Raw genomic sequence first — 26,961 nt, forward strand, 5'->3', positions numbered from 1 at the left:
ACCTACTTACTATTTTTTTTTTCATTTAAAATAATGGTGATTTTAAATCGTCGGTCGAAAAGATGAAGAATTTCAAAATTTTTGCAAATCTGTGAAAGTTGTTGTTGTGTTGTTTGTTTAATTGTAGCATTTCTGACGTGGCACAGAACCAACAGATTTTTTATTGAGCAACTATGCACTGAAGATAGTATTAGGTATATGGAAAAAAATTGTATTATGTATACTAAGAAATTTCACATTTTGCAATCAAGTTTACAGTTCCACAAAGCTTCTACTGTATTATCTAGAAGACAGCGTGTCATGTATCGATTGTATAGGGGTCAGCCCGCAGCCGAAAGAACAACAAACCACGAAAAAGACTAGACATACAAAACTTACCAATAACAATGATGACCACTATGAATAACATAATTATTCCCATACTTCAACAATCAGTCCCATAAAATAATATGTTGTAATCTAATCTACATAAGATGAACCATTGAGCCGTGTGAAAATTTTCACAATTAGCGTTGTTCGTTGGATATGTACAATGTACATGTAAAGAAAACTTAATTTTCGGAAGCCACGTCGCGGACCAAGGCTAGTACTAGAAGGCTATAATATAAGAGACTCTCTGAAGTCCATTGTATTATTCTGGGAAGAAGTTTTAGCTGTATTAGACGTTTAACATTTACAAGATAATAAAAGAAATATTTGTTCGTAATTATGTGTTATGTAGCGAGTGTTGTATTGATAGCAGTGTTGGGATTGGCTGATGCTGCTCCGAAAATAAGTGCAGTTTTTAATCCAGTTTATGATCCAGGATACAATTCATATTATGTGAGTAGTTTTGGTACATAAAATATATTTTACGTGCTATTTAACGGCAAGGTATGGTAAATAAATATTTTCATTCACATCTCAACAGTTTTTATACTAATTGTTGGTTGGTTAATATCTATTGGTTAATATTTAAGTGATCAATGTACTGTCGAAATAAAATGCATGACCATTGACGAAAGAGCTATGTTCAAGTTAAAGAGCTATCTAAAGTTACGTTATCAAAGCATGATTTTATGTTATCTAACAAATATTTTTTCAGGAAAGGCCGCAATATGCTTTCAACTATGGAGTAGCTGATCCCTCGACAGGAGATGTTAAGTCCCAACATGAAACGAGAGACGGTGATGTTGTTAAAGGTAAGGCATAGAAATAGTTTGTATTCATAATTTACATGTTGTTACCACTTCAAGTTGCTCACCCGGCTTCACCCGGGTAGACTACTGTAGAGCTTTTCAAAAAATTTTAAGTTCATATCTGAGTTTGATACATTAATTTATACATTTTCATAAGTTATAGAATGTAATGATAGTAATATTGTAAGTTCCTCAGCATATTTTTATAAGTTTACCATATTTTGAAAGTATCGACAAATTTATGAGACGATTGAGATAGGAATAACAGTGTAATTATACGAAATATATAAATAAATACCTAATGTAATGATTATATTTTATTGAAATATTATACAGCTTAAATCCTTCAAAACTTGTGTACGTACAAAAGTTTGTATACCTACATATCATATTTCATGAGATTTATTGTTTATAATCTCAAGTAAAACGTCACAATGTGTAAAGGTTTCGAAGGATTTTACGCTGAGAATAATTCATACTATGATAGTATGTTATAACAATGAATGGGTAAATTACTATTGTATCATAATACCCTTTGTAATACGTAATTATGCGTAATGCTCAAAACAAAGTTTTTTTCTGGAAATGCCGTGCTGTTACCGGTTTTCTTTTAACATGAGCCATTGTTTGGAAAATTGTTCTCGTAATAAGCGTGTTTATTAAGGAACTTAAAGTACCACAATGTTTTACTAACTCATTACTTGTGTTATAGACAACGTAAGAAAAATTTAGGGAAAATATTGAGGTATATGCTCTTTCATACAAAAAATATATTAAATTGTATATAAATTAGTTACTTTTTCTAGTGTCCATGTATGTTCGATATTTATGGATTCATATTTATTTTATTAACTACGTTAATCATTTTAATTAATTGATGAAGAGATTAATTTGTTGAAATATTTATCCCAGGATCATCAACTAAGTATTTTTACTATTTCCATGACAGATATTATACCTAGTTTCTTAAACAATTCGTAAATATTTTATTTCAGGACAATATTCGCTCGTAGAACCTGACGGTTCCATCAGAACTGTGGACTACACAGCCGACTCTATAAATGGCTTCAACGCGTTGGTATCAAAGACTGGTCCCAGCTTACACCCCGCACCACAAGTGCACAGACAGCACGTACAACCCGTAGTACAGTATGTCGCGAAACCTGTGCCTGTGCCTGTACAGTATCCGAGACAATACACGCCGCAAGTTTTCGCGTCACCCGCTCCATTCTGTAAGTAATAAAACAAAATTAGTTTTATAAATAAACCTAAATTACTAAGCATATTGTGGAATAAAAATATAGATTTACTAAATTAAATAATAATAAGTCTCTGAATGTAATTTTCATATACTTAGACTACAAAAAGCTTAAAAGTTAAAACTATAGAGAAGAAGTAGTTAGATTGAACTGTGTATTGTCAATTGAAGATAATAATTATGTAGTATATTATATACCCCAAAAATCAAATCGATTTTTACCATATTAATATGGTTAGAGGTAGATTAACACCAAACAATTAATCAAAAGCGTTATCACAAGGTCATTCTAATGCTCACTTAAGTCATCTTGGGTAACATTAAAGTAAAAATACTAAATATTTGTGTTGAAATTATCTTATAATATTATATTTTCACATTTTCCTCTTTCAGTGTATCCGAAAGTCGCTGCTCAGTTTCCTGACTACGATGGCTTTGAAGGATTCGATGGACCACCTCAACAATACTTCTAATATAATTATTATGTAGATTAAGATTTTAGAACATTAGAGTGATATATTAATAATAATTTCGTAGAGTTAATATTTGATTGTATTCCATTAAATTTTATTTAAAGATCTTCATATATGAATCTATTACTAGCGTTTAGCTACTATTATGTATTCTGTGCTATTACAATAATTCATTTTGTTATGACGAAGTTCGAAGAATTGGCTACGCTTTATTAAAAATAATTCAAAAGTAATCCTTTAATAACCTTGTTAACGCCTTACTGAGAATGGCATCAACATAGCATAATTGAAAGGTATCTTAAAGGTATTAAAAAGCTCGAATTATATTAATAACTAGCGGTCCGCCCCGGCTTCGCTCGTGGTACATAATATTTACGTTTTCTCTACATAAGAACCATCCTCGTACTTCAAGGAATATAATAAAAAAAGAATTATCGAAATCGGTTCAGCCGTTCTCGAGTTATGCGCTTACCAACACATTTTGCGATTCATTTTTATATATAAGACTAGCGGTCCGCCCCGGCTTCGCCCGTGGTACATGTTTACATTTTCTCTACATAAGAACCATCCTCGTATTTCAAGGAATATAATAATAAAAAAAGAATTATCGAAATCGGTTCAGCCGTTCTCGAGTTATGCGCTTACCAACACATTTTGCGATTCATTTTTATATATGTATAAGATTAATATCCTTTACTCCCAATGATAATATGTAATATCGATTACACGAACTGTGTAAATATTTTGGAAGCCTTCAACCGGAATCAAAAATAAATTATCATAATGCGTGGTTATTATACGAAAAGCTTATAATTTGTCAATAAAATGCTAAGTTAGTCAATGAGAGGTAACGCTGCTGATACAACAATAAATTGAAAACAGAAAATAATGATTTTTTATTTGCCTTTAACTCTGGTATTTATTGATATACTTTTTAATAAGTTTCATATTTTGTTTTCTATATTATAATATTAAGATGTTCAGTAGATGTGTTAAAATAAATTCAATTCAGGTATTACAACATGTATCCGTCTAAAAAAATTATACAATATAATATGAATCTTCAATAGCATATTTTTTGACAGGCTTTATTATTTTTAACATGACATAATTAATAAATAATAATGCTTGAATTCATAATACATATTCATATTAAATGTATTAGACTAATTCTTTAATCACAAGCACAGCAAATTTTACTTTAGTCATATTAAACTCAGATACCTTCGAAAAAGATTCGAGCAAATATGAGTGTATAGATTTTTGTCATTTATTTTACTACAGTTTCAATTCAATAAGTTTAATTAAAAATAAATGGCTCAATAAACAGTGGTGAGGACCTTGGACTTCAAATCTATAAGTGGGGGGTTCGAGACCAGGAGACTGCGTAGGAAAAAATTTTTAATTTATCTGCGCGTGTTATAACATCACCGCTGCTTGAATGGTGAAGGAAAACATTATGAGGAAACCGACATGTCGAAGACTGAAAAGTTCCACGACGCGTAATATCCGCCAACCTGCTTGTGGCCATAATACACAACTTGGCCAGCGTGGTGGATTATGGGCCTGTACTCCAGCAGTGGGAACGCATATGGGGTGATGATGATGATGATACAATTATTCAAAAACACATTATAATTACAGTAAATCTGTAAATTAGACAACAAAAAATTAGAATATATCACACACCATGTAAATGTGAATAAATAAAAGCAAACAAAATGAATCCTTTTAGTATCGCTAAGAAGCAATAATTTTAGAATGTGTTTTTATATCGATTTTCACTCACACATTCACATGTAAAGTGTAACATTAAAATTGTTATTTTGTGTAATTAATTGTAATAAATACATAAGTATGTCGTTCTCCATGAGGTGACAGGAATTTGATACACATTTCTTATCTCCATAGCCTTAACATTTATTTATACAAACACATTTTTATACTACGAATAAATCGATAGATTACCTATCGACTCATGACTCAAAGTCACGTAGCTTTTGTATGAAGCTCATCTGATGGCTTAAGTTAAAGAATTCGACATTTAATGTCGTGACTTGATAGTGAAATAATCACGTGCGCATCTTCATTATTTAGACTATCAGTACAGAATTTATTATGCTATCGGATAGTTCACATTTAAAGGATGATAGTAAAAGTATTTCGGTAATCAAATGTTCAAAAGCGCATGATTTTTTATCTATTATTATCTGCATAATATACCGGGTGTAATCGTTAAGTGTGCACAGGCGATTATTCCGTAAGTATTGCATATATTATCAAAAAACTTTAAATTGATATCAAAAGTACTGAACCTAATGAGTAAAATGACAATAATATATTTTTTTTAATAAAACGAGTAATATCCAAAAATGTTATGTTAAACACTTCCATGTGTAAACACTTAATTACACCTGTATAAATGTAGGGCTTACATTATCCCCTACATATTTGAAAATGTTATTCATCAATTATTGTTGTCCAGGTTTGTTATTATTACCTACTTTCTCTCTTTGTCCAGCTACCACGGGAAACCACAGTGAAATGTGGCAAACCTGGCGAGGTTCTTGCAGCTAGTTTTATATTGTTTAATTAGTTATTGTATATCCATAGCTGTTGTCAAAAACTAAATGAGTTTCATACAAAATCGTTAGTGCGGCTATTTTTTATAATTATGAAGAATTTATATGTAGAAGCCTGAAGCATGTAAGTTATTGGATTAATAACAACAACATGATTGTGTGAATTGATTATATTAGTATTTTTATTTTTATTAAGCACCTATAATGATTTTAATAAAAAGTAATTAAAATGATAAAAATTCTATAGGAAGCACAATATAAATTTTATACACGATAACAACAATCATTTTCTAACACGTGTAACAAGTTGGTATCTAGTATCTACCTTACACTATCTTACTTATCGTACCTACGTACCTTACTTAGGTACTTATGTAATATGGTTTTAATGAAAACAGAAATTTCCAAAAGAATACAGACAGTACCTAACATAGAGCATAACTAATATACAATTCAAATACATAATAATATACCATATCCATTACTATAAATATATTTATGTATCTGATTAATTTTCCACAGTATGTATATTAATTGAGCGATTGTTAAGCAATTACAATTGCATATTGACTTTAACGTGTGTTACTTGTTTAAATTTGATTCATTGTACGAGAAGCAATAGATAAAAGGTATCAATTATGTCGAAACGATGTTTAAGCTGTTAATTATACGGTTCTTTTGTGTTTGGTCATAACAAATTACGTCATATTGTGCATTACTGGCCGTGGTCCGGTCGGGCCAAAAGTACATTGATATATAGAACTAGAAGAGAACACTTTCATACATCGGCTCCTTTCTTTTATTATCAAAGGGTATGTAATTTAAATTATTTTTAAGAGTCCTATATAAAAGTACTTACATTGATATATAGAGCTAGAAGGAGAGCCCTTGATTATTATTTTATAGGTGCTTGACTCTTTCCCTTTATTATATATTATATTTCAAGAGTCCTCCTATATAAATTGCTATGACCTTATATGCTTTTACGATAAAATATTAATTATGAATAAAAATTATTCGGAAGCTGTTTCTTAATTTGTAAACAAAAAAAATACCAAATTAAATCTTAAAATAAATGAATTGTTTCATTATGAAGATTTCCTGGTTTGTTTCTTGCAATTAATTTATATTTCAAAGGCTTTATTTACTAATTTCATTTATTTACCGATATCAAAAAAGAAAAATACAAGAGACCCATCTATAACTTTATATCAACGTCAAAACCCCTGGCATTATTTGGCAAGTGACATTAAAAGTATGAGAACTGAAAGACCTTTCGCATCACTACCGAGACACGTCCAAATTTCGTCTTGCGTGTCTATAATATTATGTATGTAATTTTCTAAGACAATGTTTCACAAAACACAGACCCAGTTCTAATCAATCATTCACACTAGACATGATTTTACACAGTAGTTTTAGGAAAGATTTACAGAGGACGTAGAATGAATACATTTTCTAAAAATAGTCACAATATCTTCTATTAATCTTCGTGGATTCGATGCATTTATAGACATCGAGGTTAGGAATCCAATTAGTATGTTAAAGTATTTAGACTTACATCGTATATCGTTAAACATAAATCTGTGTGAACTCAAGAGTATGAGGTTAGTTTGAGACAATTACGTACCAATAAGTGCAGCGATGACACGGCAAATATGAAGTAGTCATACGAAACATCATAATAAATTATATAAGGATTTATCATCTCAAATGTGAAGGCACTTCCTCAACAATTATTTACTTCCTACTCGGATCTGGGATTCCTTTCTAATAATAGTCAATAGTAATTGTTGAATGATCTAAGTTTACGAGCAATCACGACGATACGGATCGGCTCTGTGGCGAATGAACAATTACTGCTCATTTCAAAGGATTTATCTTTGTAGATTTATGGTATAGTACGATCCTTGAGCGGTTATTTTCTATTTTTAATATAATATCATATTTAGATAGACAACTTTATATAGTGAGATTGACATACTTACACAATCGGAAACTGTAGTTCGATATAAATATATCGTTTTAGTTGTATAATATAAGCTCTACATTTCCCTAATCGAAATTGAAATATATTTAAACATTTTGGGCATGTATGGTTGCTATTAAGTACAAAATAGTAACTAAATATTATGGTGTTACTATAAAAGGCTATATAGAGTTTTCATTGAAAGCAATCACGTGCAATGTCACCCTTATACAAGTCTGCAGAAAAAAGGTCTTGAATTTTAAATGTGTTATTGTAACCGTTGTTGTACTGATTAGGATATATATTTAATCAGTGTTTCTTATTAACATTTAGCAGCTGTTCCTATAGATATCCTGCAAGAGTCACCTAATTTGGTTCTGTCTATATACGTTACTTGTTATGAAATGACAATGTATGAACATAGTAATAAATAGAAGATCATTGCATGTATACAATTGTCCTTCAAAGAAAAAATGTGAGTTTCGAAAGGAGACCAACATAGTTACTATGTATTGATATTTAAATAACACAAGTTAACATTGGTCCAGTGTAAGCTGATGTGCCCTTGACTTTTAAGATACGCTTCCGACGCGACAATATTTCGAGACATGTGTCGTCCGTCCGTCTGTTTTTTTGGCAATACAAAAACACTAAGTATTAGATCTAAGTGTACCTACATTCTTAGATCAGTTAGAAATATGTAAGGATTATTTATATTGCAAACATAATATTCGCCCTTTATATTATAAGACTATAAAATTATAATGGCGTGGGCCAAAATCAATTTGTCTTTATCGTTATTTATAGGTAGTATTATAAAATATATTTTATCCGTAGCGAAGTAATATTTGCAGTGTAGAATCGATTAAAAAACTTCGATATATGCGTATCATGACTCCTTTGTTTTATAATGATTCACAATTATTAATCAATTAATTAATCGGAACTTAATAATCTAGTAAATGGCACGTTCATACATATTTTTCAATACAATGTTACGTACTTATAATATTAATTGCAGATGTAGTTAGTATGATTAACATGGGCATAAATTCCATTTACAATTTTATCTTATAATTTACAAGGGTAATGTATCGATTGTAAATAAGTTATTTTTTATAGAATTATATTTCTGCGTATTTCAACGATCACTTTTTATGTTCCTTTGAAATATCGGAAATTATTTCAATTAATTAGAATCAATGCGTTTATAAATTTTAATTTTTATACGTTTTCAATGTGATCTAGATCGGTTCGCTACCAAATTTGTAGTTGTGATAAATTTAAACAATATACTTCATAAGTATAATTCCTTGTATGGTTATAGATAACTGTGATGCATAATATGATGCTATATATAACTTTAGGTCTTAGATTGTCTAGAAATTTTTAATAAAAACAGTCATACGTATGGAGTGTATCAATAAGTAAACAGAAAGAAATAAACATATTTATTTATTTATTTATTTATTTAGAATTTCCAACAAAGGATACAGATTACATTTGTTACATCTAATTATTTAAGTACATGGTCTTCTGCACCTTTAATTATAGGAAATTACAGCGTTCAAAATATTTATTACAATTACAATTCGTCAATTTATTAGAAAATATTAGTTAAAAAAATTAAAGAAACTTAATAACATTGATTATATACCACGAAAAGTATTACAATAAATTACAAATAAATTACAAATTTAAAATTACAATTATATTCGTCAAATTATTAAAAATATTATATAATCAAAATGTTATGTAATGTAATCTTAATTATACATACATAATAAATAATTATTAAAAAAAAATTACAAATTTTACTCAATAATAATTATATTAAAATTTATCATTACAAAAAAAAAATATACAGTTCGGTTACATTTAATAAAGGACTTATTACACTGACTGCGTAAAAATAACTTATCATGTAAAATACAAGAGCATCCATAGAGATGAGCCGTTAAATTGAAAATAGAACCTTTTATAGGTACATAATAATATGTAAATTGAAATCCTTACTTTGTAAAATTACAGCCAAAAATAAGGATACACTTATTCTTTCTAATCTACGTTTGAAATAAATCTATACTTAGTTAATATTATCCAATAAAAACTTATACGAGGATGATTTCTCAATGAAAAGTGAATGTCATAATAGGATGTAGTTCAGGATCTTCGCTAACAAAATGACATTTAACTGTTAACTTCTTCAAACAACTCAATCATATACGGTTCCGGGTTATAGTTTTCATTGTTTATGTGTCACTTTAAGTACAGTAGCTTTAAGTTTGTATTAAATAATTATTTATTTAAAGGTTCATCAGAAATTGTTACAAATTGGCAAGTATAATAAATTATTGGGCTGGCATTAGACTATGTTTGTAACCAAGTGAAAGGTAAAAGGTAATTTTGTATTAAATGTAGAGCTTTCTTTAAATCTGAATATGAATCTGATTACCTATATACCTACACATGATTATTGGAAACAGCACTTGCTAAGGTATTTACCCTGGTTAGAATCAACTTGCTATTTCATTGCATTTCAATGATCTATTATGATTTGTATATTTTGTACGTGTCTACTTCTTGCTAAGGTTGTTGTATTTAATACTTCGTCAATTATTTAACACGCTCTTATGTAATTGCCTAAACTAGCCGCTAATGTTACCTTTACCTAACCAGAGAAAAACATTTCAGGCTACAAAAGTCTACAAGAACAATAGCAAAGAATCCGCGTGTGTCACAATATGCAAACTGCACTTTCGAGCATTAAAACTATAACTTAAGCAGAACGGAATGTCACAAGGCGTTTGTTCGTGTTTTTTCCGGCCCTGAGCGACTGGCAGACGAGCCGATATTATATTAACCACGATCCTACCTGTCGAACGGCATTTATACATTTATTATATAATTATATGGAACTGCGCTGAATGAAGGCTGACTTCTGGAGATTAATAGCGCTAGTTCGGAAAACGCGGACGTTTGAATTGCTACTCGTGTTTTCAATTTTTTCTTGCGATATTGACTATAATTATGATAAAAAATATAATGTATGATATATTAATTCTATGTATTTAGTGACGCTGGTTGGGAAAAAATATTTTTTTTCATTAATTGCTTATGGAGGAACATATTGTGTTCCTGACATGAGACTAGTTATGTAACTAGTCTCAAAGCCACGTTAAGTATGTATTTGATTGCTATATTGTTTATCCGTAGATACGTAATATTTTAGGTTGCTTTACCATCAATAATATGCGAGGATGTGCAGCCAAGAATGTGTTTGTAAATAACCAATAGTATCGCTTAAAAATTCAATCTAAATGAAGCAATATTATATGGTAATAGAGCAGAACAACGTCTGCTAGGGCAGCTAATTTCTTAGAAAATTTTATTTTCACCCAAGTTACTGAAAATATAAAACTATTTTTTTATCAACAATATAATATCCGATCGTTAATCATAGGAACCGTTTTTATGATTCATTGTTAATTGATCTTATTTTAGATATTATATTATTTACTAGCTGCTCCGCGCGGTTTCACCCCCGTGGCTCCACTCCTGTTGCCCGTAGCGTGATGAAATATAGCCTATAACCTTCCTCGATAAATGGGCTATCTAACACCGAAAGAATTTTTCAAATCGGATCAGTAGTTCCCGAGATTAGTGCGTTCAAACAAACAAACAAACAAACAAACAAACAAACAAACTCTTCAGCTTTATAATATTAGTATAGATAAGCTTTTGTGTTCATTTATAAACACAAACGATTTATGGTGCAACTCTATTTTTGGATGAAACAATATTTTATCTAGATTATCTAGCACGTGGGTACAGACAGAAAGATTTATAGATGCGTATAGTAAATACATCAAAAAAGTTTTTATAAAAAAATATGAAGATAATTAATTGAAAATTCAAAAGTGCTACAAAAATTTTTAAATCTATTAAAATCTAATCAACAAAGTGAAACCACGAATTATTTATGAAATAGAAAGAATGACATAATAATTTTTACTTTCAATGTTTCCAATAAAAGTGGCGCTATTTTTTTAAACCACATAAAATGAACCAATTTTTAATTAAGTTCAAAAATATATCTTACAACTAACTCCATATCGATTCCGCAAAAAACTTGGCATGTATTAAAGCAGTTAAGAGAACAAATACAATAGGTATACCTAATTAATTGTTAATTGTCATTATTAAAGGGGTATTATGAATGCTAATACAATAAAGCTTTGCCTCGTGTCTCATTAATTCCGATCATTTATATCAGATTGTAGTGTACGTCTAGCGTTTACATATCTATGTACATAATTTGAAGCTGTTAACCTTCAAAGCGACTTTTTGTTCCACGGGCATCAATCCTCACTTGCTCTATAAAAGCCTGAGATTGCGCTGAGTCCTGATAAGCCAACATAGCACTTACAGAAACTATGTTAGGTTATATATTGAGCAACATGACACCTACTTAAAATAAATTATCTGGTACATCGGACATTTACGAATTGTATGGACCAGATGGACTGCGACATCGTACGCGTCTAACATAATAAGTGGGATTGTACAATTTAAGACTCGATCGGTTGGGTTATATTTTATGTTTTACAAACAATCATATAGTTATCTAATCTATCATCTATATAGATGGACTTTGAAGGTGCATAGATGATTGACGGAAAAACAGATCTATTAGCTGAATATATTATGCATCTTTTTTAGATACGTTTGCAAAGATCACAAGTTTTATAATGTCATTACTTTTCCAACTCAAACAAACTCAAACATTTATTTATTCAATTAAGCGCGTCACACACGGTGAAGATACTATAATATTTTATGTTATGTTAACCCGAAACACTGACACAAAATTTCAGGTCATTTGTAACAGGATGGCGGTTCTACAGGGGTCTTAGTACGCAATGACAAAAAGAAAAATGATGGTCAGAACGCTGATACCGGATACCTTAAGATACTGTAATATTTTATATTAGAGAATCTTAACATAAAATATTATAGTATCTTCACCGTGTGTGACGCGCTTAAGACTTCTTCTAGAAGCACTTTTGAAACGTCATTATATATTTTTAACATCTACCTTTAGATGTATTTAATTTTAAATGTCTATCTCCTTGTTTTTATTTCTAACTAATAAAATACATAATGTCATTACTAATTTAAAATATATGCGAGCTGTTTCAAAGTATTGAACAATAATTAGACCTTTAATTATATTTGAATAATTACTTACAAAAATAAATTTAAGTATAATTATATTACAAAATAGATCGGTTAATGAACTATACGTAGAACTTAAAAGCTGTAAATAACATTCAATTTAAATGCCAGTAGCTTATATTGGTTGTTTTTGCGAGCAGTTTTTATTTAAAGTACCTACATCGCTATAAAAACTAGTCTTAATATTATTTATAGATCAAGTGGCAAAGCGATGGAAGGTCGAACATCTGATGAGTATTTCTTCAAAGCACTAAATAACATTGACAATTATTGCCATCAATAAATAATATATTAAAGAAATATGGAACACATTTTGGTACTCCTACTTTTTTAATCAATGTTTCCAAGTAGGACATAAATTCTCTATTTGTATAAGAGAGGGTAAAAAAATCAGTGATAATAATAATTATGCTAACGTATAAGACATTATTAATAATTATGACTTATAAATTAGTAACTGTGTGTTTGAAAAAGCTTATCGCATACTTTTATAGATTTCTACATATTATAATACACTGCAGGTACTTAGTTAATATGGCTATTCAGTTTGGGTGACCATAATACCTATAATAAATTTGGCAATAAATATTACAGTACAAGTTTATAGTAAAATTCAAACTAGAAATTATTTGATTATTTAATAAGTTTTAAATACGTTATTTTTCTTCATAAATAATTGTAATACCAAATTTTTTTAATATAATTTTAAACATTATAGCATCAAATTCGAAATTTATACATACCTACTTGAATAATAAATTAGAACACCACGCACGAAATAAATTCCGAATTAATTAGTTACAATCTTCAATTAATTATAACATTATACGTTGTAATTTAGTCTCTCTGCAAGAAATAACATATTTTGTTGGTTCTTTTATGTGCAAGAGACCATGGCATTTAAAACGCCTTTATAAATATATATTTGGAGCGATGATTTAATTACTACTTAGAGAAACAACATTTATATATTTATAAGAAATATATTTATAAGGAATTGCTTGTTATATACGAGGATGAAGACGGTCGATTTTCAATTATTGATGCAGTGTTTTTCCGTAGATCGTGAGTGTAGAGCATGAGCTAGACGATTGTATGGTGCAAATTAAAATTTTAATAAGCGAGAAGATGAGCTATGATTATTGGTTTTATACCAATGATTAATATAATGGATAAAATACTTTATTGCTACTTAAATTATGAGATGGAAAAGGATGACTTTTCATTAGAGCAGTTATAGGTAGAGAGTTTTTCTATTGGAAATTCTATAACATACTTATATATAGTAGGGGGGTAATATCTTATGTATAAGGTGTGTTAACATCATATATACCTACACATTATGATATAAATAATTCCTATTAAATTAGTTAATATAACCTATTTCTTAAAAACTATCTACTTCAAAAAATGAATGTATTTACTTCAAATTCAATACTTAGCAGAGCTAGTTGAGTAGGTAAGTAAAATCTTCAAAAATACATACTAGATGTCTATTACTTTATAACCTAAGCATGTTTGGTTTGTCACGTTTTGTCGAGTGAGTGGTTAGCAGACGAACCGATTCATTTAGGATTGACATGGTCGCAATGTTCAATATCGTTCCAAGTAGTTTAGGAGCTAATAATTATGAAGAATACAAAAAATATCTTGATACTGCAATAGAAGAGAAGAGTAGAATCATCCAATTTTTAAATAATAATATCAACCTCAACCTTATAAAACCTTTTTAACAGTTTAGTATGGGTATTTATCGTAGCTATAATCTCTTAAATTGCATATAAAAGTTACGTATATCTAAAAGATGTTTATTATCTACCTATCAATGAGATTGGCAGCAACATTATCAAGTTTTCTATTATAATAACGAATGTAGATTTTCGTTATGTAGAGATTCTCAATTGAAGTGCAATTATGGCAGTGGCTCCCAGTCACGACTACAACACGATTACAACACGATACGATCCTACATTCTGACGAAACTAAACGATCGGGACAGAGGATCCTTTCTTGTATTTATAATTGGAGTGTGTCAGAGAACCTGCTTGAAATACGTATCTATGTTGGTTATCTGTGGTTAATGTGATGAAGCTTGATAAACATTTTGTTTAAATTGTTTAACTATGAGTACGTTGAACGTAGTCAAAAGTTTGATGAAGTGAATAATGAAGAAAATTTTCCGTAAGATATAGCAATAAAACCTTATTTGTGTGTTATAATGTGAACACATAAGGTTTTGAAGAGCATTAATACATATTTGTTAAGTGAAAAATACATTATAAAAACATAATGCTTAGTACGTGCCTTTAAATGTCTAAATAAATCACAATCACTTCATTAAAAGTCCGATAAATCCTTCTTATACATATATTAATTAACTGCATATAGAATATTCACTTTATAATTATTATCATAAACGCATCTCACACGAAAGCCAGACTTTCGCGTTATCGGAAATTTGAGTGTAACGGGTTACGTCAAGGAATTTCCTTATAATAAATCACGATTCGCGAAGTTTTTGTATCTATATTCGACATCAGATCGTTTATAGCGATTTAACAGCGCTGGTAACAAGCGCATGCTATGATAATGTGTCAGGCCGCCTCTTTATCTAATTTCGTGCTTTAGCGCCTTAATAATCAGGAAGTTCTTGATTAAGCGTTTTATATAATTATTAATTTAAAATCGATAAATAATTGTTCATACTGGTGCAAAATAAAGAAACTCGAAAAAAAATCAGTACATGTAGAATAGACTTAAAACTATGAAAAAGATGTAGAATGACTATAAACTATAAAATGATATACCTACATATAAATATACTAGCGGTCCGCCCCGGCTTCGCCCGTGGTAACTACATGTTTAAACTATCCTATCTCTCAAGTTGGATCGAACTGCACATGGTGTGCGAATTTTATTATAATCGGTAAAGTGGTTTAGGAGTCCATTGAGGACAAACATTGTGACACGAGATTTATATATATTAAGATATAGCCTGATAGACTTTAAAAATCGATCATTAATTATGGTATTATCCACAGTTAGTGTTAAATTTTTTTGCTATTTCTCAATTTAACACACCCTTGTAATATTTTCTTAATATGAAACACTATAGAGGTTTAAGAAATAAGACGATTGATGATTAACATTGTAACAACTACCTAAGAAAAGCGGTGGGCACGTACAAGTGTAGATTTTCGATAGCATGTTCGTGTGAACTATCCGAGACCGTTAACTTGATATTAACCACCATTCCAATACCATTCGTGATAAATATACGAAGATAATAATATTGCTAACTTTGTAGAGAGTATTTTTTCGTGAAGAAGGAGCTTAATGTTTAAAACTAAATAAGGATAAAGGACATAACATTAATCATATATAGAGAAACAGAAGCTTAATAAATCCAAAAGATAACAGTGGAGCGAATAAACCACGCAAATAACAAATTATATCAGTAAGTAAAATAATCCTAAATGAATGTTGAAATAAACGTTAAATTATGTTCAAATGCAAGAAATTTAATACACCAAGTAACCTTTTCTAAATAGAATAATGATAGGCAGGCGAGTTAAAACACTAAGTTACCAAAGTTAATAATAAAATATGAAATGGTGTATTAAATCATAAACGAAACTGTAGGCCGTTCATTGATTTGCCAGAACAATTTACAAAAGCGGGCAAAATCACCAATTATGTACCTGTTTTGCGCAAGAAGTAATGCGACTATCAGATACCTAATTCAGTAATTATTTTTTCGTATTTTGAGTAATCACCGGAACTGGTTTTGTACACGTTGAACAGTTGTTAATCATGAGGAAGGTATATGCTAAGGTAGTCTATGCTTTAAAACTAATAAATTAAACAAATGAAGTACATGGAATGTAATTGAATGTACTGTACATTCAATTAAGCTTCAGAAAGCTACCTTATCGCTATAGAGCACTATAGCTAATAGCTGTAGAGACAACTACCTACAAAGCAAAGAAAGAGCACGGAAGAAGGAGATATAATATTATGTTTAATAAACAAATTCCTTTTGAATGTTCAAAAATGTTAAAGATATATATTTAACAATTTTAATTAAATTAAAATAAGCTTTATTACAAAAAAAATCTTTTCATAATTTTAAACTAAAATATTACTTAATCATCACTACCAGATCTTTTTGCGGAATCATGCATTGTTACAAACACATTTAAAGTGTATAATCATGTGAGACAAGACTGCAAATATATTTATTAAATACGAGACACATTCTGCTCTCTCACTCGGAATACAAAGTAACTTCGTAATTGCATGATAACATCAGCCAGCTTTTGTTCGGTGCATAATTGAGTTAAACAAATATAGATAACAAATGTATATAGTACATTGTTAATAGGTATTGTTTTCGAAGGTAAACTGAATGTTAATTGGACTAACATGGGAGACAGATTCTCGCTTGATTCCAGAAAGCTTCGGACTCTAATATGGGAGACAGATTTTCACACGATTCCAGACTACGTTCAATATAAAAGTCCATTTAGTAGTGAAGGTCTACTGGACAGAACCTTAGTTTTGTTTCGCTACAATTATGATTAGCACCTTCATATGAGACCAATGTCTAGCAGAAACTAATATTAGGGTCTCATAATGTTGATGAAGGCGCTCTTGACAATTGACATTACCATTCTTTTTCTAGATTTTTCTTTAAGGTTCCATACAAAATTCAATATTCTACAGAACCAATTTAAGTTTAAACATATTATATTTATGAATTATATTGACACTTGAAGTGTATTGAACTAAATGCAAGTAAAATAAGTGGATCGAGCAAAGGTTGGCACGTCAGTTAAGATACACTTATCTAATTACAATCGCTATGTACTTGCATAATTTAGATACAAAATCGTTTTATCGATAATGTATTATGTGAAAAATATGTACATGTTAACATTGAGTAAAGTGCGATATTTGATACTATAAGCTACTTTGAAAATAATAAAGCAGATATTTTTATTCTGTAGTAATGCGTAAACTTAGTATCTTGTTGAGATATTATGAATCTTTAATGTATAATTAAAAAAATGAGTTTCTTGTAAAGTATGAATAAAAACCTAATTGAAACTTTATTTGAAAATAAAATTAATCGATCGATTAATTTAAATTACGACTGGTTTAGATTAAGTGTAAATGTTATATAATTAAAAAGGTCTACCTGATTTTTCAATAAACTGCATAAGAATTTTAAACATTGAAATGTAACTGTCATTAAATAAATTAACACAAATATATATTTGAAAAAGATAAATATTCAATTACATGTGATACTTCACCCATTTTTTAGTATAATTTTTTAACTAATTAATGGTTTTATGTTTTTTATTACCTACCGCCAGTAGTTGTGTAACTAGGCGTGTACAAAAAATAATTACAAATGTTAAACGACGGTAATTAATTACGAAATTCATTTAAATTCTTTAAAGTAAGAGTATTCTAAAGTATCTATATATATTTTTGCTCATGTGTACCATTAATTATATTAAAGTGTTACATAAAGCTTGGCTTTGGTATTTTATTAGCTATGCCCGCGCTTGCGTAAATATTTAAATTATAATAATTTAAGAATAATCTGTTCTAATTATTAGATTGTAGTTATATCTATAGTAGTCATAGTTTACATTTAAAACAAAAACACTGATCAGTTTTTGCCGTTACAAACAACTCACGACTAATAATCAAACATCACTACATATTTTAAGATAAAGTCACTTACTCTGTCCCTATTTCCCTTTGTATGCTTAAGTATGCAACCGATTTTGATGCGGTTTTTTATTAAATAGAGTATTCAAGAGGAAGGTTTCGTATATAATTTACTAGCTGTTCCCCGCGGTTTCACCCGCATTGCTCCGCTCCCGTTGGTCTTAGCATGATAATATATAGCCTTCCTCGATAAATGGGCTATCTAACACCGAAAGAATTTTTCAAATCGGACCAGTTGTTCCTGAGATTAGCGCGTTCAAACAAACAAACTCTTCAGCTTTATTATATTAGGTTTTAGACTTAGCTGGCGAAGCCACTGGCGGAAAGCTAGTTAATATAATATAGCTAATACTAAAAGAATTAATATGACAGTTTTAATTTATCATTCTTCCCACTTGCTTCCATAACTTCACCTTACATTTTATTTAAATGAATAGACAGTATATAATCTTTCAATGATCAACAACATTGTTGCTTGTAGGCAGAATCATAAATTAAACTGAATGTTGCATCTATAAACATATAATTACAATATAAATCGGCCTAGTATATTATTTTGTTACAAATGAAACAGTTGTTAATACGCTTTACATGAAATTTAAAATTATGAGCCGTAAATTTATTGATATTTGATCAAATAGGTAAGTAGTTGCTCAACGTGCTATTAGTGCATTTTGCAAGTGTATATCTTCATTTGTATGAATATTATAAAGAGATGTTGTTATTAAGCTATTTTAGTTCAAAATTACGCAATAGTGAACTGGCGCCATAATGCTAGCTTAATATATATTTGTAAATATTATAAACAGGCATGTTCATCAAGAGAATCAGGCATTTTCATCAAGAGAAACATCTTCTACTGTACAAGGGCGGAATAGAATGAGAGGGGCGTAATTGGTATAGGTTGAATCGACATTTTAAACTTCATAATATATTTTATGGTTATTATTTTTAATTCATAATATATAAATACCGTTGACTTGTTCCGAATTTATGGGCGTTAATTATAAAAAAAAAATAATATATATTTTTTTTACATTAAAATAACTAACGATAAAAATTTGGTTCGGATCATGGAACATTATCTACGGCATTTTATATGATTATTATTTTAAATAAATTTATTCATGTTACTTATACTTGTAAATGGATTAGTATTATTAAAGTAAGTAAACATTTTCCTTCATCACTTCAAATAGAATACATAGTTTCTTGCATATTTAAAACTTGCATATTAATTGTTTAAAAGCGTAATACAATTAACTACACCTTCATGTATGTAAATTGTAGTTTATATTTCTTGATTTTCTCACTACGCAGTTAGCATTTTTATGGAGAAATATTATAACACATTCAATTCTTTATGTTATTTTTCTTACGTACTCTTTACATTGAAGCGTAAGTTGGTCGTTCTACGATACATGAAAAATTTTACGTAAAAAACCTTTGGAGAATAGATACAGTTACGTGATTCAGTGATTGTACTGTAAAATTATAATTAAAATGAAGTAGCTACCAGTACTTAACGTGAGCATATTGTACTCAAGTAGGGAAGGGTGTGGGCGTGCTACACACCGTTTGAGTGACACGGTGTCCCCAAATAAACGGCCGAGCATTAAATGGGCGGTAAATGTTTTGTGTTCGGTGTAAAGGCGTATTTGTATTGGTAGTTGGTACTGGTTAATCTGAAAATTGTTCAAATGATTATTTTATAATACAATCGTGAAGTTTTTTTTATCTATAATATCAACATACATTTTACAAATATCTATAGTAAAACAAACTGCAAACAGTTTAATTTAATCAATAAATTATTCATATTAATGTATGTAGTACCTAATTATCTCTTAGACATTAATTATTGATAATCTCTCTATTGATATCTCTTATTAATAATATAAATTATTTTAAAGTTAACTTACAGAAATACCAATAAATGAGAAATAATTATTAACATCTGTATTTCCACATCATAAGAACTGGAGAGCTTATAAATTTAGTTTCATCCACATGTATCACTATCAAACAGATTTTAATTAAATGTTCACAACCAATTTAACGATTCAATCTAAACACGGCCTAAAATTATGACCATATTACCATACAATGCGCCACCGTAACACAGTCTTGTTATTTTGAAGGCTGCAGTCACATCATGACGTGATGCTATTTATGTTATAAAACACAAGCCTGATAAATCGTTTATTGAAACCTATCTTGATGACATTTGCAGGTTTTGGTAATGTATGGACTGATTACAATGGTCGCAATTGTTCTGTGTTAATCATTAGTCTCTGAGATATATAATATTTGATCGCTCTACTTTATATGCTAATGTTTTGTAAGTGACCTTTACAAATTGCCTGTACAATTGTTAATGTTTACAAAACGGACAGGGATGATAGTTATTTTAATTTTTATTTATTTAAACAAGTATAGGCATTAGGAGTCAACTGAAGGAACTTGATATACATAAACAAGAGACTCACTGCAAGACAAATATCACTTTGAAGAAGATAACTAATTCTAGATTCAGTGCTAAATTTATACACTTTTTAAACATACTGTATGTACATACTAGATATAAATCCATGAGTCTCTCAAGAGTTTAATAAGTAACATGAGGCCTTAAAACATCTTATATTAAATGAATAATTAATCAGTAAATGGTCCGGCATAAATTAAGGCTAGTTCCCTTTTGGTAAGTTACCTCCAAATTCCTATTCCGATTTATAATTTGAGGTCGATTACATCTGCAACTAGGTTTATTTTGCGGATGCAGGTGGACAGTTTAAAATTCTTAGTCGTATTATATATTATTATTACATGTTACTAGCTTCACTTGCGTGTTAATTAAAGTAGGTAATAAAGTAATAGTAAAAAAATAAATAAAAAATAATTACTAGGATAAAGAGTATCTTTAAAACTCGACTATATATTATTTTCATCTCGAATCCCACATTGGATTCAAATATTTTGGCGTGTAATATTAATAAAATAAAATAAAACATCCTATAATACAATAAATAAAACATTTTATAATACTACTATTGTTCAAAGTTATTTTTAAACGATAGATTCTGTAGTAGTTAGCATTAATTACTTTAATATCGTATGATAACAGCCAGCAATTTTCTTTAAGTTAAGTTTGAACTCTCATATATATGCCAGGTCGTTAAAAGAGCAAACGATGCAATCGTTTTTAAAAACCCGCTGATTATATTATATGAACTTTCAATTATTTTTAGGCGCTAAAGGTTTAAAGGTGGGTGAAAATAATTTATCATTAATAAAGGTCAGGATTTATTGTATAAGAGCATGAATAGCTGTCATCTGAAGTTGTCACAAGTAAATTAATAACATCACTAGTGGGAGGCCTATTATCATTAAAAGTGACAACGGTATATTTAGTATTCTTGACTCTAATTGTTAGTGTAACAAGTAACAACTATTTTCATCACGTACCTACCGATCAAAAGAAACAAACAAGGGAATTATCGCTATATGCGTATCACATATTTCATAAAATAATAATTGTAAGCAATTAACCGATAAAGGTAATTGAATTTTATTATTATTAACCCTTTCGCATTTGATTGCCGAAAAATATGAAATCTTCACTTGTTTTTAAAAGGTTAGCTTGAGTATGTGCTTGCTTGCTTGATTAGGTATTATGTTGCGTGATTAATGTAAGTGTAGAAACGCAAACATTTAGATAGATTAAATGATCAAAGAATTTACCACGCGAAATGCAAATTATACTAATCTATCTCTTGAATATCTTCATTTGAGAACAATCGATTATCAACATCACTTCACGTTTATTTTTCATGTAATAGAACATCAAATAAAATAAAGGTAAGCCTTTATTTTATTTGAGGTCACGAGTCTGTGTCGATTATATCACTTCATTACAGGTGTAAGTACTTGATTAGCCACGTGTAGTTATAGGTAATCACTATATCCCGTATTATGAGATATAACTGGTCATAACTGTACCTTTATTTCGTAATTTAGTTTAGTTATAGTACCTTTCTGTCGGCTTGTCGCATTCATAAATCAAGTATTTTTAAAGTATGTCTTTTTAGCTTCATAAAATTAATTTTCAATTTAATTTGAACTTTAACTTAAATCTACACTAATATTATAAAGCTGAAGAGTTTGTTTAAATGTTTGTTTGTTTGAACGCGCTAAACTTCGGAACTACTGGCCCGATTTGAAAAATTCTTTCTGTGTTTGATAGCCCATTTATCGAGGATGGCTATAGGCTATAATTCGGGTGAGTCAGTTTATGGATATAAAAGCATTTAGCAATACTTTATTTACGAGTTTACAAATTGAACATGGTTAGGTATGATAAGAACAATAACACATAAGAAAACACCTACATAATTGTGTTTACATAACATTCAACTTATGTAGATACTTAATTTAGACTTAGAAGGAAAGATGCATCTAACCTCAGCCTCAAGAACCTTTTATGGTCTCACCTGAATAGCTTAGAGCCATTTTATTACATCGTTTGATGTAAGACTATGAACAATTCAACGACATTTTACAAGCTCTGTAGAATAATTTTCCTAATTGATGAATTTATTTTAATTTTCATTAATATAATATTGTAGACTTATGACGGAAAACAGAGAGAGATGGCGGAACATAGTAAGCGGGTTACATCAGCCCTCCAAACCTCATGATGACCACGACCGCTCTGACAATAGTGTTTCGACGAAGAAGAAGAATAATATTATCCTGTGGTTGACGTTGTAGGTAATAATTTTTATAATATTGATGAATGTTTGGATGTTTTTCACTTATTATTTTATTGAATCGATCAATCAATTACCTACTTGTACATAAAGATTAATATTTGAGTAAAAGTAGAGTCTGTAGGTAATGCATAAATTCCCATGGTTTTTGTCGGATATACATAATAAATATAATGATTAGAATATAAAATTATAAATTCTATCTCCAGTAATAAATATGAATTAATATTATTACCTTAATTTGTAACAATGTTACGTCCTAGTTCGCCTTGCATCTATAATAAACTCATAAGGCCTCAAATAAATATTAATTAATTATATATTATAGTTAAAATATTAGCCCTGATATGTCGAGATGTGCAGTATCAAGGCCATTTTGAAGATGAACATTAAAAGTTACTCGTAGTCGTGATTCGTGATAAAACGAAATGAATGATTTTATTTATTAATATTTTTTGATAAGTACTTCAAACTTTTAAATTAGCTACCACTATTTTATTTCTTAAAATGTAACAATTTTTTAAAATAATATAACATTTTTAATCCATCAATGAATTATTAATGATTTCGCATAATTTGTTAAATGTTTTTAATTCGAAAAAATATCTAGAAAAGTGCACTTCTTAATATGCACTGAAGACTTGGATTAATTACATCAATTAGTATAGTTAATGCTTTTTTGTGAGATCGCTTGTTTTTTTTTAATGCTTCCATTAATATACAAAACGGTAAATAATTAATAGAGAATATAATTATCACAGTTTGGAGTACGATGAACACATACCAAAACCTTTCTGTTAGAAATAAATGGGCACGCCCTTCAAAACTTTACTGAAAACTACCTAATTTGATTTAGAATTATTGTATCGGAGAAAGTTTTCATTATTAGTTTTTATTTGATATAATTATTTATGATAAGAAAATATGAGCTTAAACTCAAAATTCTTCTTTTTATTTTTATTAAACATAGCTATTTCAATTGAAATTCAACATTAAAACTTTAAATATCTATTAAGTCGTAATTATTATTTATTAAAACTAGTACGTAGATACATTTTATAGGCTAATAATATATAACTTGTATTAATAACTTCCAACCAGTGGTGTTATGAATATTTAAGCAAAATTACGAGGAAGTGAGATCGAAAGGAAATAACTCCTAAATCAAATACGTCCATTTTATGGTATGATTTATGAAAAAAAAAGTATTTTTTGTTTTAAATGTGAAATAGCACGTAAGGAAGAGGACTGGTATCCCTGTCCGACCTCTTGTCTTCTTAGAATGCATTAGCGTAATAAATGTAAATAAAATAGCTCTTGTATGCGTAGTAGTTAATTTGTATATGCGTGGTATTGATATATTTTGCAGTTTTGTGTATATAATGTGATCTCAACGACTCAAGCATATACATACGTAAATGCTTGTACGTAGGTAACGACCTAAAGATAACTTCATTATGCGGGTTCACTCAGACGCGATTGCTGCACGAAGCAGCCCGGTCAGTGTGGACGTGGCTTGGCCGAGGAAAATGACGGCCCATGGGATTTCCACGGCTGAGGCACAACTTAGTCACTACCAAGAGTTTTCCTTTTTAATAGAAAATACTTGAAAAAATAGTCTTTGCTTTCAGTTTTGGAGTACATAACAAAAGTTTAGAATTTTTATCAAGTACCTACAACTTCTCTAGCTATACGAATATTATTATTGCGTGTAACGATAAAATCAACGTTTAAAAATTAATATAATATTCTTTACATGGTTATATAGCGATACGGAAAACAGGCAACTGCTTTCTTAACTATGTTTGCTAAAAATAACCTTTTGATTTCAATACCATTCATATTTCGTAAGTGGAAGCACCAATAATAGGGTATACTCTACTCGTTTCGTTGCGGTATTTTTATGCAATGCGAAATAAAATTCTTAAGTCTAATAAAATTTTATCATCCAGGTAGATACATTTTAGTTTCGTTATATTTATTGACTTGTGCAAGTCTCGTGTAAGGTACCAATGTCTTCACCATGTCTTCACAATTGCGTATTCAATAAAAGATTTGCTTTTTTATAAAAATAAAATAGAATATTGTGATGAAAACAATTATCCTACGCTTGTGTTTCTGAACTGGGAATAAATATGGGGATGATTATAATAATTACCAATTGACAATTTTGAAATTGGACCCTTAATTGGCTCCTTAATTGTGATGTGTATACTGCATAGGCAAGCACGGACAATTTAGAGAACAACGGAAATTGCTCCGACCGCCGCCCAACCGCGATTGTTCCTACCGACATAGAAGATCATTGAAAAATTGCAGCTATTTTAAAATAGCTCTACTTTTTATTCAACATAACTAATCTATCACATTTCGTTGGACACTGATGACACCAAGGAAATACAGAAATGTTCAAACCACAGAATTAATTTTACAGCGGTTCTTGCGGTTCCAAGCCGCAGTGTCATAAAGAAATGATTTATTGTAAATTGCTTTCCTTTATCCGATTCATAAGCTTTTCGTATTTGAAGAACTTTTCCTTTCCTGTACCATTATTTCTTGTGTGTTTTCTTTTTTTGTTCCGTAAAATTGAAATATATGAAATGATGTGTGGAATCGTTATTCACAATGATTTTCGTAACGGAGTCTAAAGTAAATTTGATTGTTAATTGGCTTTATATTGTTTACGATGTTGCATGTATTGCATGCTAAATAAACGCTAACATCGTATGGTATTGTTACTATTTACATTCAGGCCACTTCCCATATGAAATAAACGATATTATAGTCTAACAAAAATATTGGTTTATTTAAAAAAAACACTAGTATTTGCCCCGCGATTTTACCCTCATTACTATGCTCCTATTGGTTTTAGTATGATGATAATATGTAGCCTTCCTCGATAATAGGATTATGTACTTATCAGTGAAATAATTTTTCAAACCGGACCCGTGGTTCCTAAGATTAGTGCGTTCAGGAAAGCAAACAAAAAAACTCTGAAACTTTATAATATTAGTAAAGATTCGTTATTTTAGGCACTAGTATCTACCTACTAAATAACAATTAAGAATACATCCTGTGTCGCGATCAAAAGATGTTCATCTTTTTTTTTTATGTCAGAGCAAGCAAAGGAGCAGGTGGGCCACCTGATGTTAAGTGGTCACCACCGCCCATAAACACTTGTAACACTTGTTTTAGGGGAGTACTCTTAATTATTATTTTCATTGGAAATGAAACCAGGAAACACGCTGTAAATTAAACGAAACAATGGAACTAAATATTAAATACTAAATCGTTTAGCAAGGTTACTTAGTTAACACATCGTTTGAATGCCATGTTCACTGGCCCATAGTTGACCTCCAACATGATGAGTTGGAAAACATTCGATTATGACATTCGTGTAGAGTGTAGACTGGAGCAGATTTGTGAACATCTTGAGTTAACGTGTTAAACAAACACTATAATATAAGTATTATGTTTGAACACAATGTCAACATTACAACAATATGTTGTTGATTTATAACTACCTACGAGATGTTGAAGCGATGTTTTAGTATTGAAAATGATACTGACATTACTGCAAGTTCGTGTTGTAAAATTGATTATATACAATATGTTTTTGCCCTTTGCTTACTGACCTTCAGAGGGGCCGCCATGATGATAGCACTATTATCTCCAATGTGGGAAAGTGATCATATCTATATTTTTAAAATTCGACTGTTATTTGAACCAATGGAATTCGTCTAATCGTC

The 26,961-nt window shown here is 29.7% G+C and overlaps 2 protein-coding genes across 2 annotated transcripts in view; one reads left to right on the forward strand and one right to left on the reverse strand.

Annotated features, from left to right (window-relative positions):
• LOC149484467 (band 7 protein AAEL010189-like) overlaps positions 1-26,961 on the reverse strand; it is a 277,474-nt gene that overhangs the window by 42,931 nt on the left and 207,582 nt on the right. The gene's annotated exons all lie outside the window — the stretch shown is intronic.
• LOC149484473 (larval cuticle protein A2B-like) lies at positions 215-3,030 on the forward strand. The gene is made up of 4 exons (XM_089700354.1): positions 215-822; positions 1,085-1,181; positions 2,174-2,410; positions 2,830-3,030. The coding sequence occupies exons 1-4, from the start codon at positions 709-711 to the stop codon at positions 2,907-2,909; spliced, it is 528 nt and encodes a 175-aa protein (XP_089556480.1). The 5' UTR covers positions 215-708; the 3' UTR covers positions 2,910-3,030.

Source organism: Colias philodice, chromosome 11, assembly GCF_061535455.1.
Source record: "Colias philodice isolate Cphi_HAF_F1 chromosome 11, ilColPhil1 Martin Lab GWU primary, whole genome shotgun sequence".
Classification (NCBI taxonomy): Eukaryota; Metazoa; Arthropoda; class Insecta; order Lepidoptera; family Pieridae; genus Colias; species Colias philodice.

What these genes read in the sequence shown, in the direction of transcription:
- LOC149484473 (XM_089700354.1), top strand. Translation starts at nt 709, where the DNA reads ATGTGTTATGTAGCGAGTGTTGTATTGATAGCAGTGTTGGGATTGGCT. An exon ending in CAGGATACAATTCATATTAT is followed by an intron (nt 823 to 1,084) that starts GTGAGTAGTTTT and finishes ATATTTTTTCAG; the next exon opens with GAAAGGCCGCAATATGCTTT. An exon ending in AGACGGTGATGTTGTTAAAG is followed by an intron (nt 1,182 to 2,173) that starts GTAAGGCATAGA and finishes ATTTTATTTCAG; the next exon opens with GACAATATTCGCTCGTAGAA.